Source organism: Pygoscelis adeliae, unplaced genomic scaffold (genome assembly GCF_000699105.1).
Source record: "Pygoscelis adeliae isolate BGI_AS28 unplaced genomic scaffold, ASM69910v1 Scaffold118, whole genome shotgun sequence".
Lineage (NCBI taxonomy): Eukaryota > Metazoa > Chordata > Aves > Sphenisciformes > Spheniscidae > Pygoscelis > Pygoscelis adeliae.
Window position 1 is genome coordinate 263576 of NW_008825257.1, and position 15390 is coordinate 278965.

The 15390-nt window shown below is 45.2% G+C and overlaps 1 protein-coding gene across 1 annotated transcript in view; it reads right to left on the minus strand.

Moving 5' to 3' along the window:
• LOC103921492 (cystatin-like) overlaps nucleotides 1–11504 on the minus strand; it is a 20780-nt gene extending 9276 nt beyond the window's left edge. The window contains exons 1-4 of the mRNA XM_009329478.1: nucleotides 11384–11504; nucleotides 10390–10396; nucleotides 8159–8163; nucleotides 766–772 (exon numbers count right to left, since the gene is read on the minus strand). Coding sequence (XP_009327753.1) covers nucleotides 766–772; nucleotides 8159–8163; nucleotides 10390–10396; nucleotides 11384–11504 — 140 coding nt within the window. The remainder of the gene's footprint in view (nucleotides 1–765; nucleotides 773–8158; nucleotides 8164–10389; nucleotides 10397–11383) is intronic.
• Nucleotides 11505–15390: the final 3886 nt, after the last annotated feature.

Sequence of the window (15390 nt, forward strand, 5' to 3'; positions counted from 1 at the left end):
GCCGTCACACGTCCCAGAAGGGAAGGAGTTTCCTCTACAGTAGCACGGTGTCTGTGCAGAGTTTCCCCAAGCTCCCCAGGAGGAGGTGGTTCACTAGCCACACCACTTTTGTCCTCTCTATAAATCGAATCACTCCTGTCCTCCCTTGACAACAGCTTGTAGCCATAACGTCACTAGTGCTAAGTCCAAGGGCTTTAGGACATAGCACAAATTCGGGTGTTCACTAAGCATGATATCACCCCTTAACTATACATATACATATTTATGATGAAGGCCCTTTGTGGGGAGCAAGACTACAAATCCCTAGTGCTTGCAAGAACCCACAATTAAAGGGCCATCCAGAACCTCAAGTTTTTGTCGGCTGAAGTGAGCTCCTCCGCTATGTTCCCAGCAGAGCCAAGCCAGCTGGCAGCCAGATGCCAGACTGCTTTGGGTTGCATGGCATTGCACAGGCAGACACAACAGTCACAACTGTTTTTTGGGTTTTGGTTTGTTTTTTTTTAAGAGACAACTGTTGTGCTGTCAAGTAATTGCATTAATTTCTTGTTGGGAGACAAACCAATGGTGCACAGCCTGGACATATTCACAATACCCATATATGTACAACCTCTGTGCTAGGTTTTGAAGTGGTTACAGTTTTTCTTTTTTTCAGAGCAGCAAATTCTGCCTGGTTAAGGCTTTTTTTGGGATGAGGAAGCAAAACTCTGGTGTATGAAACATCTGAGTGCAGAGAATAGCCTGTTCTCAAGGGGTTGACTTGCCAGCATGATCCCTGGCTGCTTCTCATTAGAAAGGACTTAAACTCTTTTCTACATTGTGCTTGTTGGATTTGAAGCATTGGGAAGGGGCAGGGACGTTTATTATGTTTAACAATTGCAAGAGAGAAATCCTTAGAAAGTCAAGGTAGCTTGCAAACAAAACCAGTCACCCATACCAGACAAACTGGGATACTTGGCCACTGAGATTTCTCCCTCAAAAGGCAAGTGAAATTGTCAATAACCCCAAAATTCACCCAGCCAGCTGTTCACACGCTGCTCTACACATGTACATTCAGCAAAAACACCAGCCCATTCCAAAACATCAAAGGTCTTTTCAGAAGAGTACATCTTGTTATACATAAATAAGAGTACCGCATCTATTATCATTAATGAACTAATACATAGAAAATCCCCACAGTTAATCCTTAGGCCATGCATGCTGCATCCCACATTTATAGCTAGCCATCCTTCAGGTTTCGGTAAGCTCAAGCGCACAAGCAAAGACTCACTTTCAGAGCAGTACTTTTACTCAAACAAGAATATGGTTATTTGTGAGTGAGCAAGACTGCTTCATATCCAGTGGCTGGCAGTCAGTTCGCTCCTGTTCAGAAGCTTCAGTCATCCAAGCAGGGAGACAGAAAGCCAGATCACAGCACACAATGCAGCTGACGACACAGAGCTGTAAAATGCCACCAGCACAAACCTCAAAGAGGAACCTCGGAAGGGTGCAGGAAATAGCAAAGAATGGGTCTCAGCACCTAGGAGGCCAACACCTATCTGTGAAGCTGTTCACAAACAAAAACTTGCACAACCTTTTCCCCACCATCTGTGTAACACTTCTGTAAAAAAGGGACTGAACGCACTGGCTGGCTACCTTACAAGGATTCATTTGAGCAGGAAGAATTAAATTGTGTGAACGTGAGGAGAAAGAATTAAATTGTGCGAACATATCCCTTCTCAGATTGCCAGCTGGTAAATAATTAGGCTTTTATGAACGTGACAGCAGGGCAATGACAAGGAAGCTTTAGTTTCACTGTAATTTATTAGGGGATCAAGTGCCCGACTCCTGTAGGAAGAGCTGCATGGACCAGGCCTTTCACTTAAAATCTTAAAGACCTCAGCCACAATACTATGGTGTTGGTGGACCCCAGTTCCACCCTGGCTGGATATTTGGGCCTCCTCACAAACCTCAGTGCACAGGCTTGACACAGTCACAGTTCTTTGTCCAGCAAATGCCTTCCACTGAAATAATTAAGATCAGGATTAAGGAGGTTTGGCATAGCTTTGGAAGGAAACGTGCAGAAACCCACTGCAGGATCCCCTCCATTGTCTCTGGCATGCTGCTGGTTTCATGAGTATTAAGTCCTTCACAAGCACTCAGTAATAAATTAGGTAACATTTTCTTCATTCTCTACCACTCAAAAAATGTATTTCTCAAACATGAAAGTTTTGCTTTTACAAGTCTAGCTATTAGAATACGTTCATATTTGCAGAAAATCCTTCAAATAAATGTCCTTTAGCCTCCAGCCAAAGCCTCTTGCCATCTGTACGGGCCCAGAGAATCCTGTGAAATACAGTCAGCCAGACCACTTTCCAGTTAGATAGTTATACGGGCAGCTCTGCCTCAGTGGGACTGAAAGATAAAATCCCCAGTTTAATTCAACGGTAAAATTCATAGGATCAAGCTCATAAAGACATGGACAATAGAAACAGCAGGTGAAAGTATGGTGGCACACATCAATACGTAGTGCTGCTGTGGGCCGTGTTCCCAAGTTTGCTTTCATAGTATGAAAATAAACACAGGGGCATGTGTTCTTTTGAAAAATAATATATTTAAGTGTGGGAGATTTTGCCACCTGCTCTCAGCTTTGGCAATTCCTAACGTGTACGCAGAGCTATTCTCTGGGCACAGAGTTCAGAGTTTGGCTGCACTTCCTAGAAAAATCGCTATTATTGCTGTCCCTTGCACATTACCTAAGTACCTCCACTCCAGGCCTGCTATCTGCCTTTGTCTAAAGATAAGTACATTTAGCACAGCCTCGCGCTCATTCCTGCAGGGTTGGAAAGCCAGCCTGCAAAGCTCTAATCTCTGCATGGCACTCAGGACAGAAACCAGGACCTGCAAGAGGGACAACAGTTTTTGCTGTCACTAAGCAACAAAATAGCAAACCTCAGATATTGAAAAATGAGTAATCACGGTCCCTAAAGCTAGGAGATTACCTTTGAAATATCTCAAAAACAATACAACCTAAACGCTTTTTTAATCTGCTTTTTGTTTCCTTTTTTAAATATGTCAATCATAAATCAGGGTTAGATTTCCCTGTTTTCCTCTGCCAAACTGGCAGACAGAACCAAATGCAGTATAATGAATAACAGGGTTCACATATGTTCACGTGAGTCCAGGGGCTGGAACTTGAAAAAAAATCTGCAAATTATTGTGAGATCTCTGAGAGGAAACCAAATCCATAAGGGTTAGCAAGGCTGTGATGATACATCACCAGCCCAGCAGCAACACGTAGCGCTCAGAGATATTTATTAGGCAAAAGATGTTTCTTACAGGACTGAGAATAAACTAATAAAACCATGTACATACAAACACACACACCCCTATCCAATAAAAAAAATAACTACCTGAATAACTGAGAGCAGCAAGGGGAATAAAAATGATGCATGAGCCTATATTCTTGAGAGATCACTGTTTTTAAAATCTAAATTGCCACTCAGATGTTTGAACAGTTACTTCCTGATCAGGCAAGCAGTCTCATTTGGAGAATGTGCTGACATTACGCGTTCACCCCTTCCTTTTTTCAAATGCTAGGGACTTCTAAAATGAGCGGGGACAGAAAAAAGAGAAGTTAGGCAGCTGGATGTGGAATTAATTAACCGCACTGACACTTGATATTTTCTTTCCAGTTATTCGGAATCATTTCATGTCAGGTCAAAGTATTCCACCCAGCACTTAGATACTGGCCGTTTAACTTAAGGACTCCAGCTGAACAGTTTTTTACCTAGTAGGAAATCACTCAACAACAAAAAGGCCTTATTAGGCTGCACTTCACTACAAAAATAGAGAGGAACTGAGCATGCCTTGAGGCAGTCATTACAATATGCCACGGCCACTTCAGCATCAAGCAGAAGTCGCACTGTGCTGAGTCTGTACAAAGCAAGAAGCCTGGGGGGTTTACAGTCCAGCACTCCGATTGTGGGCTTGAAAACACACAGGCAACCAAATAATATCACTCGGCCAGGTGGGATAATGCTTTCTTGATGCAAACAGCAGAAGCAGGACTAACGCCTTGGCTATCTCTAACTTTCAAAGATGAGGACATGTCTCCTGAACCCTTTGTTGGCTTCCCAAGGAAAAATTCAATTCTCCTCCAAAAGTTTTCATCTAAACTACTCCCAAAGGCACCTTCTCTTTTTCCTTCAAATTCCAGGACAAAGCTTTGCTTTGATGAGAAAAAAAATAAAGCAGTAGACAGGAAGGTAGTGCATTAAAGCCCTGTCTTTCTGCTGCTTGCCACTGCGTCCCTCTGCCTAGATCTCGCTGTTCACGTTACACAGTAATTTGAAGCTCTGAGTGGCAAGAGCTGCTTCTTTCTCCTGTGCTGGTACAGCATCTGCAGACACAACCAAGGAGTTCAGTGCTTAAGTGCCGCAATACCACAAATCATTTGGAGTTCACCGGACTGAAGTCAGCTTGCACTGGGTGAAGACCTATCCTGTATGATCTTTCTGCATCTTTCTTGAAGATCAGCTCTTTCCTGGAGAAGTAAACTATGAATTTGGGGAGCTGTCAATATGGCTATTAGTTGAACTTCTAGTTGCAAAACCAGCACAAGCAAGGTTACTGCTCAAGAACACACAACATAGCTGAATACATTGAATGAGATTTGAATCAAGGCCCAGAATCAGGGGAGGGACATCAAAAACATGCCTTAATACCTCTCATTTAATTGCATTATTATTTATTTCTTTCTTCCCTCAGCATACTTCCTTTCAGCCGTAGGGGGAAAGTCCCTCCAGGAGGTCATTGTTAATAAAGAAAAAGGCATATTCCTTGTACTTATGATTGATTAAAATTAATGACTTATTGCATGCCACACAGTAATCCACCCTCACACAAAATTAACAACGTCCACTTTGATAATGTCAGGAATGTAGGCTCTCTTCCCACCACCCCAAAGGATTTTGGCTGTGAAAGGGTCCAATACTTCAAGGTCACCCCAACAGTCTCCATTTTGGACATAATTCACCCCTTTGTTTATACAGACTTGAACAAGGAAAATGGGTGGTTCTAACTTAGGTCAAAACCAGGACATCCTCTCCCCACTGCCAGATGAAGGCACCTGCTAGGGCCATAGTTTCCAGAATCACAGGAGAAACTAAAACAGCCTCACTTTTTCTATTATGAATACTAGTTTGCAGGCTGCAAACAGTAGGAGGGGAAAAAGAAGGTTGCAGACCTCTTACCACGATACAGATTATAGCAGAAAAGATACAGAGAACATCTACACAGTACCTCAGCTTCCTGAAACCCAGGGGCTCAAACATCTGCTTCTACAAGTCCGTTAAGAGACAATTCAGGCTGCTTAGAAATCCCATCTGCTTCATTGTGAGCAACACTGGGGCCCTTCCAAGGGGGTTTCCATAGCCAACATGGGTGAGGGAACATCATGTCAAGGGCAGGTGGAACAATGTGGATGATCAGTGAATTAAGCCAAGAGGCTCTCCTTAAGACACAGTGTCTGTGTAACTGGACATCCCCTAGCAGAGGGTATGGGGAGGAAAGTGCACAGAGGGTTCTCACCATGAAAGAAGTGGTACCAGGGGAAGCACATCCCTTTGCATGAGGCAGAAGCTGGGGTTTGCAGGGAATCCACAGAACAGAGGAGGCTGAGAGAGTGGCCATGGGAAAAAGGAAACGTGAGGGACCTCTAAGCTGCCTCTGTTCTGCTCCCCTCCTGAGGGAATTCCCTCCTCCAGCCTGAAGGTCAGGCAGGGTCTGGAGATGCCTCCAGCTCTGATCCCTTGCTGTTCTCCCTTCCCTGCCTGGGCCTAACCAGCTCAGTCACAACGTGTGACTCACTGCTGGGGTGAGACGAGTTGAAGCCTGTGGCAAGCGGGGGCGATCCCACTGAAGATAGAGTAATTGCCTCTGCAGTCCTCTCTGACCCTGACCCCACATGAAAGCCGCTTTCTCCAAAACCCTCTCACCCATGCTCAAGAGAACAACAGCCCAACCAGTCCCCACAACAAGCCATCCTCTGTTGTGAAGCCCTTGCTGTTGGATTTCAAGTGGTGAAAGTGTCCTGCCACTCTAGGAGTCATTAGTCGCCAAACAGTTGAGATTAGAGATTAAAGATTCTGGAAAGAAAATAACAAGCAGAAGTAAACCAACAGCTGGTCTCAGGATCAGAGAGGAGTTCCAGTCCACGTGGGCATTTGGGGACGTGGCCCATAAGATGAGGGTGGTTGGCTAGCTCTCAACTTCATAAGACAATCCTTGGCTCAGGGAGCTCCCAGAATAAGCGAATGGAGAGAACAGGAAGAAAGAAGTGAGATGATTTACCTAAGGCTCTCAAGCAACCATCAGCAGGGCTGAGACCTGCGACCCAACGGCTGAACCCCAGCCTCGTGCATTTTCTTCCTCTTGGGCGTACCATGCTCTTGATAAACAACTAACACTTGTTTCTGCAGCTGCTACTTCTAAGCTGGAAGCAGTTCTCATGTATCTCTCCCCATGTGTCTATTCCCATTAATATCAATTTAAAAAGAACCTCACTGCTTTTTCATTGACATCCTTGCTGCCAGCCATACACAATTAAACAGAAGAAATAAGAGGCTTTAGCTGTAATTACAGTTTTGCCTATTTTGTAGAGAAGTCATCCTGTGAAGACTGACACAGCTGAATACCTGCCCTGGTCACCAACCACACCAATTCTCTCAGTGGGAGTTTTACAAGGGAAAAATTAAATTGCAGCTGTATAATACATTGAGCGCTCAGAGGCAGGCAATGCCAGTGATTATCCAGCAAAATGACATCAAAAAGCACAGGCACAACAGTGATAACTTCCAAGGGGGCATAAAGTATTCTGAAGAGCTACCCTGCAAAGGACGACAAGGCCCTTCAAGAACATTGTGACAGTCAGGAAAACCTGCCAATCCACTGAAACAAAGTAGTACCTACCACAAGCTCTGTGCTTCATATGTAGGAGTAATGCACTTTCAGTGGACAAAAAGAAAAGGGGCGAGGGTGTATACAGAACCACACATGTATTTCATAACCTTTACTCTTTGGCTTCTCTGCGAGACCTATAGGACCAGACCAGTCCTGATAAAACTTTGCAGACACTTCACATTTGCTTGCAGGTACACATACTCGAATCCAGCCGGCAAGTCCCTCCTTTTCCTCTCTTTCCCAAGCCATGAAAACACACTGGCCAACCTCGCAGTTCAATCCCTGCCTTAATTCTGTTCACCCCAGTGCTCAGGCACCAATCCTACCCTTCCTCTGGCTGCATGACAAGGGAGCACTCTTTTGAACTCCGCTGCCCGAGTGTCTCACTGAATGGAAGCCTGTCATCCCCCCTTCCCAAAAACCCACATATGTATCTTTTCTCTAAAATTCACAGCATGGCCAGGAAACTGCCTTCTTTCCTGTCCTGCCCACCTTGACAATCAGGCAACCCTCCTCGCTGCTGCAAGCAGCCAGGTACGGTATGATATGTCAGCCCTGTGGCTCAGCCAAGCTCAGCACACCTCCTCAGCTGGGATCAGGCTGAGCAAGCCCACCTGACAGACAGCGCCAAGGAGGTTTGCAAGCCCATGGTGAAGAGTGTGACATGAAGCAATGCTGGAAGGCAGCAACGCATCTATAGCAACAAACACAAACCGGGGAACATGGAGCTGGTCTGGGAACCAGCCACACCTTGACTTGGGGCATGACTGTGAGGAAGTCCAGAAATGTTCTCCTGCAAGATATCTTTGCAACGCACCATTCCCAATGCCAAGTACAGAGGAGTCAAGATGAAGCAGGCACAGAAGAGGCGGTAGTCCAGCGAGATGCCAGATTCTGTAAAGGCATCTGGGGGAATGGGTGAGATCAAATTGCTTGCAAACCCCCACAACCACAGCCCTTTCCACAGCTGTGCCCAGGCCAACGTTTTCTGAGTCTCTCCTTGACACCTGTGGGAAAACAAGGGAACATAAGACCCACATGATCACCCTATGGCAGAAGTCCATGCTTCAACAGCACATCCCACGGCAAGTAAACAATCCAGCCGGTGTGGATGCCAGAGCACTACTCAACTGATCTCCATTGCAAGAACTCACTGCCTGTTTAATCAAAGGCCCTGGCTTATAAAAGAAGGGTCTTCTCCACCACCACCCACACACACGCACCCTTAAATAGTAAGCTTTTATCATCCATGTGCCATATACACTTTGCCAAAGGCAGAGGCCTAGCCTGGAAGTTCCCCAGATGCTGACGGGTCACATCCAGCTGGTGTCTGAGACAGAGCTGAGGAAGAAAGCAGAGCCAATTCTCCTTCATCTGGGAAGTATCTCCTTGCCTCTTCTGGATGCTTTAGGGATATAACCCCAAAAATACATGTGCACTGGGGGCTAGCAGGAGATATAAAAGCCAGGGAGCCATCTGCTCTTTCCAAGCTTCCTTCCCATCTGGCCTGACACATCTCTTGGCCCAAAGTTCAGCACCGTTCCTGTGCTCCTACTTGGCTCCATCCACTTCAGCTATTGAGTTCACAGGGGTCCCAGGATGCATGCAAAGGCAGATTCCTTTCCTTCCAAACCTACACCTTCTGCATATTACCCCAGAGAGTTTTATTGCAGGTGAGGGGTGGAAATAGATTTCTAACAGTTAACAGTTTCCCTACTTTTTTCTTTCCTGCTACAAATCAAACCATCTGCCTGTTTTTCTCAGGTTCCTCAGACTTCAGAAGATTCAGAACAATCTTCAAATCCACAGATGCAAACCGAAAGACAACAGAAATGCCCTGGAATGCAAAAAATCATTGCATTACATCTCATTTAGCAGAGGACAGAAAGCCCTGGCTTCACCTCCCTCTATTACTTTCTGCCTCTCTCCAGGGTCACAGGGCCTGTGCACCAACACTTTACACCAGGCGACACTCAGTCTCCAGGTCTATAGCAACCCAAAACTTCAGATCGTCGGCCTCCTGATGGTACAGTGTCAAAGTTACTCCCCATCTGCTGTCCTTAGGACAAAGTGAGCACACACCTCCAAAAGCCCTGAACATCCAGTGCACATCAGTAAGTAAGCCTACTGGTTAGAACTCATTTCTTAGGCCCAGGGCACACTGCAAACGAAGTACATGGGCTTCCTCTAAGCTTAATGAACTGAAGAGGGGCTTGTATAGATAGCAGAGGGGGGTGCAGGGGACAGGTGGAAGGAAGGATGGTGGAGACATCGTGAAGAACATGGCAATGCCTTAGCCATGTGTGTATTTTGTAGGACAGGAAGGCATCTCCTAGCCTTAGGAAGGAGAGTGCTAACCTTCCCTCCTTTTGCACAGCACAAAACTTGCAAAAACTAGGGCTTACAAAAACAATCCAGGCAAGGAATGGGGAATAAATGTAAATTTTCCCAGTATTATACTGTCTGCAGTGAACCTGGCAGCATGTCACAGCAGGGCTATACACCTCAGTCTCACCATGACTTTCACCTGAGCACCTTTGCAGTAAAACCACCTCAGTAACTCTCCAAAAATATTCTGCAGCTCTTATTGCATTCCCAGGTCAGACAAACTTCCCTCCAGCTCACTAGAACAGAGATCTAGTGCCCCAAAGAACAATTGCTTACAGATCCAAAAATTCTGGGAACACAGAGAGAGGAGGGCAGCACTATGAGGTAATCACTCAAGCAGGGGTTTGAAGGACAAACATGCACACAAATAAGTCAGACGCATGCTCAGTTTATTCTGGAACGAATTCATGCCTTTCAGCAGTCCCCGGAGGCCCAGATGCAATGAAACAACAGACCCAGATTCCCTACAAACACCGCAGGGATAGGCACACCTAGTTTATCCTGTTGAGATGTGGAGCAGTTTGCCAGGAGAGGGGATGGACTTGATGCCACTGGACAGACAAACAGCTATCAGGAAGTTTTACTCAGGTTAACCCTGCATGTAGACTGGGAAATGGACAAAATGGACACCTCTGATTTCCAGTTGTTGTATTTTGTATTTCCTGTCCTACCCATATTCTAACAAGAAACTAGACATTTTAGTAGATCCCTTATACCCCAATGCTGAGAAAGTTTCTTACTATACCACATGACAGAGCTTTGCTCTCTCTGTCGATACTCTCAAGTTTATTGGCAAGAATATTTACAGGACATAATTTCAAGTAAATATTACAGAACATGGCCAAAATACAGATTTTCTGCATGCTCTTACACTGCATACCTGGTTTTAAAAGAAAAGGAAAAATCAAACTCCTCAGAGAGAACAAATATTCCACAGGAGGTGTTTCTCAGATAAGAGTATTCCAGCAAGCCGCTCCCAAACAAAACCATGAACGAGGCACAGGCATTACTGGCAAATATCAAAAACGCTGCTGAGAAACATCACAGACACCTTGCAACAACACCCGGGCTGGGCAAGAAGAAGGAAGGAGAAATAAGCACTGAAGGCATCAGATCTGTCAGAAACCACTTCTCTCAGATCTACCACAGCTCATGGATTTGGGTTCTGATGGTCAAACACCCACACACTTTGGAGTTTGAGGAGAAGCTGAGAAAGCCTGTAATGAAAAATAAAAATTGGGATTTTCCACTCATTCTGCTACTGCATCTTGCTCCAGCAAGCATGCCAAGTACTGCCAGCCCCGTTCTAAGGTCATGCTTTCTGCAAAATCCTCACTTAGGAATTTTAAGTAGCAGTTCAGAAATGAGTGTTTTGTACCATGAGTGTACCCAGAAGTGGGTAACCAGCTACTCTGGAGACCAGCAGTGCCACAGTATCTTCATAGACCTGGCCATGCCACCTCTAACTTTCCATCTCTCTCCCTGCCTGCTCAAGTGCTTCTAATCACTATATGCCATCCAGCAGCTTCCTCTAAAATGTGTGTACATGCCATTTATTAAAGGCTAGCAAACACAGATAAGTCAGTCCGTGCTACGAGGCACGACTTGATGTGTGGCTCAAAGGAATGCCTCTCCCCACTTCTCTCTCTCTCCCCAGCTATGCCACTCTTGCTTTTATTTATTTGAGCTGGGATAGCTCAGCCTATCTTAGGGCCTGCGGCAGCCTCACTCAGTGGCAGGATGCAGGGTCTGTTACCACGTGCACTGGTTCTGTTACAGATATCCTACGTGGTCTCTAGCAAGTCCCCTACGATATAATGCTGCTGAATTTATCATAGAGTAATATGGGTTGGAAGAGATTTCTGGAGGTCAAGTCCAGCTCCCTGCTCAAAGCAGATCCAGCTCGATCAGGTTACTCTGGGTCTTGTCCAATCTATGCCAGTTAAACCTTGGAGGCACCTCACTTTGTTGGTTTAAAATGGAAGTAAAGCTAATCCCGCCCCCACCTTCTGGCAGCCTGTTGTATACATTGCTTAATGCATGGATCAGCCCTTGCCTTGCACCCAGCACATATTGGGCCATTTGAGGTTGATAATACTGGGAAAGGCCTGAATTAGATGGAATAGAAAAGCTCGACTGCTAATCATCCACATGGCCTCAAAGTCCTGGACAGCCATGGGTCTACTACAGGATGACAGATACAAACACTTAAGCTCTGAAGACAAGGACTCTGACAAATAAGCTCTAGCAAGCCCGTCTATGGTTAAGACATTTCTATCTCATATATCATGCTCAGAGCTGCAGAGCTTATTCTGTGGATTTCTAACCTTAACAAAATAACAAAAGACATCTGGAAAAGAAAAATCACACCAGGGATAGTACATCCTAAACACCTGATGGTCCAGGTCTAAAAACATAATTTCACCTAGGTGAAATTTCCCCAAGGGAGAAACGGTCCTAAATGCTGGGAGCCTGACTGCAGGAGAAGCTGAGAGATGGCAGTCAGCAAGGGTTGCTGCAGAGTTCAGTACGGCATGGAAGCACTAACGCCCACCCGTGGTTTCTCCCCTAAATGCAGACACATGGAAGCAATCTGCCTCCCACAATATAGGAGAGAAACCATACCCTTTCCAGAACAGTCCAGGACAGGTTTAGAGCAGGATGATGGTCTCTGGACAAGAGCCGGTAGCTGTACTGGCTCTAAAGATACTAGCTCCAAAGCTGGGCTATGCAGAGATATACTAACTTCACACCATCACACCTTTCATTCATGCACCCACAGCTGTCACGCGTACCTCAGGATCCTCTTCAGATGGGCTGTCAGCCTTGGACAGTGCTATATGCTCGTTCCTCACCTTCCCTGGGCCAGGATTTCCGCAACACATACTCCTGCCATGAGCTTCCCATGTAGGTCATACTCATCCCATTTATGTTCTTTGGGACTCCAACAACCAGGGCTTTGCAGACCCTTTATTTTCATTCTGCAAATAGGGAATACAGTTCACCACATAAAACCTGGAGTCAGTCAGGAGGGTCAGAAAAGGGACCTCTTCTGTAAGACAAAGGGCAGGGTTAAGTCCCGGGGTACAACAGGGTTTCTGTTCTCATTGCTGGCTGCTAAGATGACTGTAGCTTGAGCTCTAAATATTCATGCTGGAAGGACTAAGCTTAGGTTAGCTGCTGTGGATGGGTCTGTGCCAAATCGAGCCAGCTCCTAAGAGCAAGATCTTAGGCCCACAGCAAGTGTGTTTAGACCTCCGTCTTCCAACTTTCAGAAAGCACAAATTTGGGCGAAGCCAGCATCTGAGCTTGAATTTGCCCGTTAGCTCCAGGAGTGGAGTGCAAGAACAACCTGGTTTGAAGGCTGCAGCATGGATGAAGATACACAATCGTCATTCCCTGACATGCAAGTGGGGGATAGGAGAGAGAAGGATCTCTTTGTTTTTCATCCTCCAACTTCTCTCACACCACCCAACAGCTTCACCAGCAGTACGACCACGAAGTCTGCCACTACAGACCCTCAGAGCCAGTCCTGCTTGGAGAACTGAAATTCCCTCTCCATGAATTCCTGCATTGTGCATGTCTTTCACCAAAAATTCCGTCATCTCCTCTGGAAAAACAAAACAAGCCAACAACTTCCCCAGTCACGAGAAGATGAGCTCAAATGTGACTTTGAGTGGCTGCACTGAGCCACTCGGAAATATCATGCACTCAGCCAATAAAAGGCAATATCCAGGTGCAACATCACCCACCACCCAAGGTGGAATTTTCCCACCAGCTCAAAACAAAGCTGCAAAGCAAAGAACAGGATGAAGAAGCCAAAATGAGGAAAGGAAGGAAACACCAAATCCGAGGTCACCATCAAAACCAAACCAAATGGAAATCTCCAGGCAGAACCATTAAAGTCAAGAGGGAAAGAAGCATGAACCAAAAGAGATTCAGGATGAAATTCTCAACTCAGAACAAAACAAAATTCATTGACAAACAAAACAAGAGACAAAATGAGACTCAAGCAATACTAAAGAAAGTTTTGAAAAAGAGGTGTTCTCACCAGAGAAATATTTTAAAAGTATTTTATTTTAGAGAAGTATTTACTTTTTATAAAAACTAGTATTGCCTAACCAAAAAGAAACTAAACTCTGATTCCAAACTCACATGTGTCCTCATGCCAGCGGTCAGGTCCCAAAAGTCAGATATTGATACATTTCCAAACTGCAGAATTTCTAAGCCAGTCTAAGGCTGTTTATTTGCCGTCTGGATTTTAAAGCTATAAACCAAGTTTTCCATTGTGTTTGGTTTTGATTTCAACATCCTATCTGGAACATTCAGCTCATGTTTTCATGTTTTTCTAAGTAACCACGAGTGTGAGAAAATGGAGACTATTATGCAATATCTTCCTTCCAGCAGCTGGAATTTTAAGAAAAAAAATATATACAACATCCTGAGACTGCTGACAAAACCATAAGGCTTGGTAACCACTGCAATATGCCATAAAAAAAAATGCTGTCCATTTCCCCTCCACACATAACTCTCTTATTTGTATAATTCAGCCTCTCTTCCAAAGGTTTACTGCAGCGTTCACTGAACCAGTGTACTAAAATGAACTCTTTGTAACTTCTTTAAAGAATTTCCATTAAAGCATGACTTGGATGGCTCAACAAGCAAATATCACTGATGCTACACCTGTCACAGACAAACAAACAACATCTGTGCTTGGATGTGATCAAGACATTGTTTTACGGAGAAGCAGTGCTCCCAAGACCATCACAAATCCACATGGTGCCTGTGAGTGCCAGATTTTATGTTCACATCTCAAAGTAAACTCAAAGAAGTGGAAAATCACAAGTAGACACAGAGCCCCTTAATGATTTCATCAACACCTTAGACAACAAAACACTCCCGTGCTGTGTTTGTTCTGACATGAAATATCTAAGCCTCATGAAAATGCAAGTGCTGGAGCATGTAAATAAATTACAAAGCAAGTTCTCCCGCTCTAGAAGAGCCCTGGCTCTTTTTTGCCTGTGGATATTCACACACAGATGCACGCTAGCATATGCTGATCTTTCAATATGTACGCCCCCAGACTCACCCTAACTTTTGAAACATTTCCCCTGACCTGCACCAGGTTTACAACTGCAGGAATCTTTCTGCTTTGAAGCACCCTTACAGGTCAGACAGCCTTCCAGGATTCATATGTCCATCCAGGGTTTTGGTGCTGTGACGTGGTTGTGTTGCAGCTCTGTTGCAAAAGCAGGATTCTCTGGGGCTAAGAAGCTGTTCTGATGATCACTGAAGATAGACATTCTTTAGATATAAGTTTCTGGTGAAAATCTGGATAGCAAAAATGCTTCAGTCAAAATGCAACCTATTTCAGCTAAAAGTGGAACTCACTTCACAGCTGCTGCAGCATTGGAGCCAATTCTCATTCATGCTAAAGATTCTTTATGCTGCTCAGGAGAAAGACAGGACATTTCATATGGCACCAGCATTAATTCACACCCCATTTAAAATCCCTGCGTGCTGGAGTGAGAATCAGGCTCTGCACCCAGAGCAGGGAGCTCAGCAGGAGGGAGAGAGTGTTTTGCGGATAAGATCTCCGTCTCCAAGCTGGCTGTTCAGTTCTGCTGGTTTGCTTCTCAGTGAGACGGAGCTCACTGCATATGTCAGAAAGCACAAGCAGAGCTTCTGGCTTGCCTTGGCAATTCTGCCTAACCCAGCACTCCCAAGAATGAAACCAATGCCCCGGGGGCCTCTTCCAAACTACCTTGAGCTGCTGCAGTCTCTTGTTGCACAGGGACATACATGGCCGGTCTGCACTTAGGACTGCTACAAGCTTCTATTTCCAGCTTGGGCTGATCTTGTTTGATGTAATGCTGCTGCCCAGTGCACCCAGAGCTGCTCGTGACCAGAGAAGGGATAATGTTGCAGAACAGGCTTGTATCCCCAGGCTAGGATAATGCTTCTGGACCGCTAACTCCAGCCAGGGTCAGAAGGAAGCCACATTGGACTGAAAAGTGCCAGAGATGTGTCCTGAGTTACCTGGAGTAAAATTATTCTCCTGGT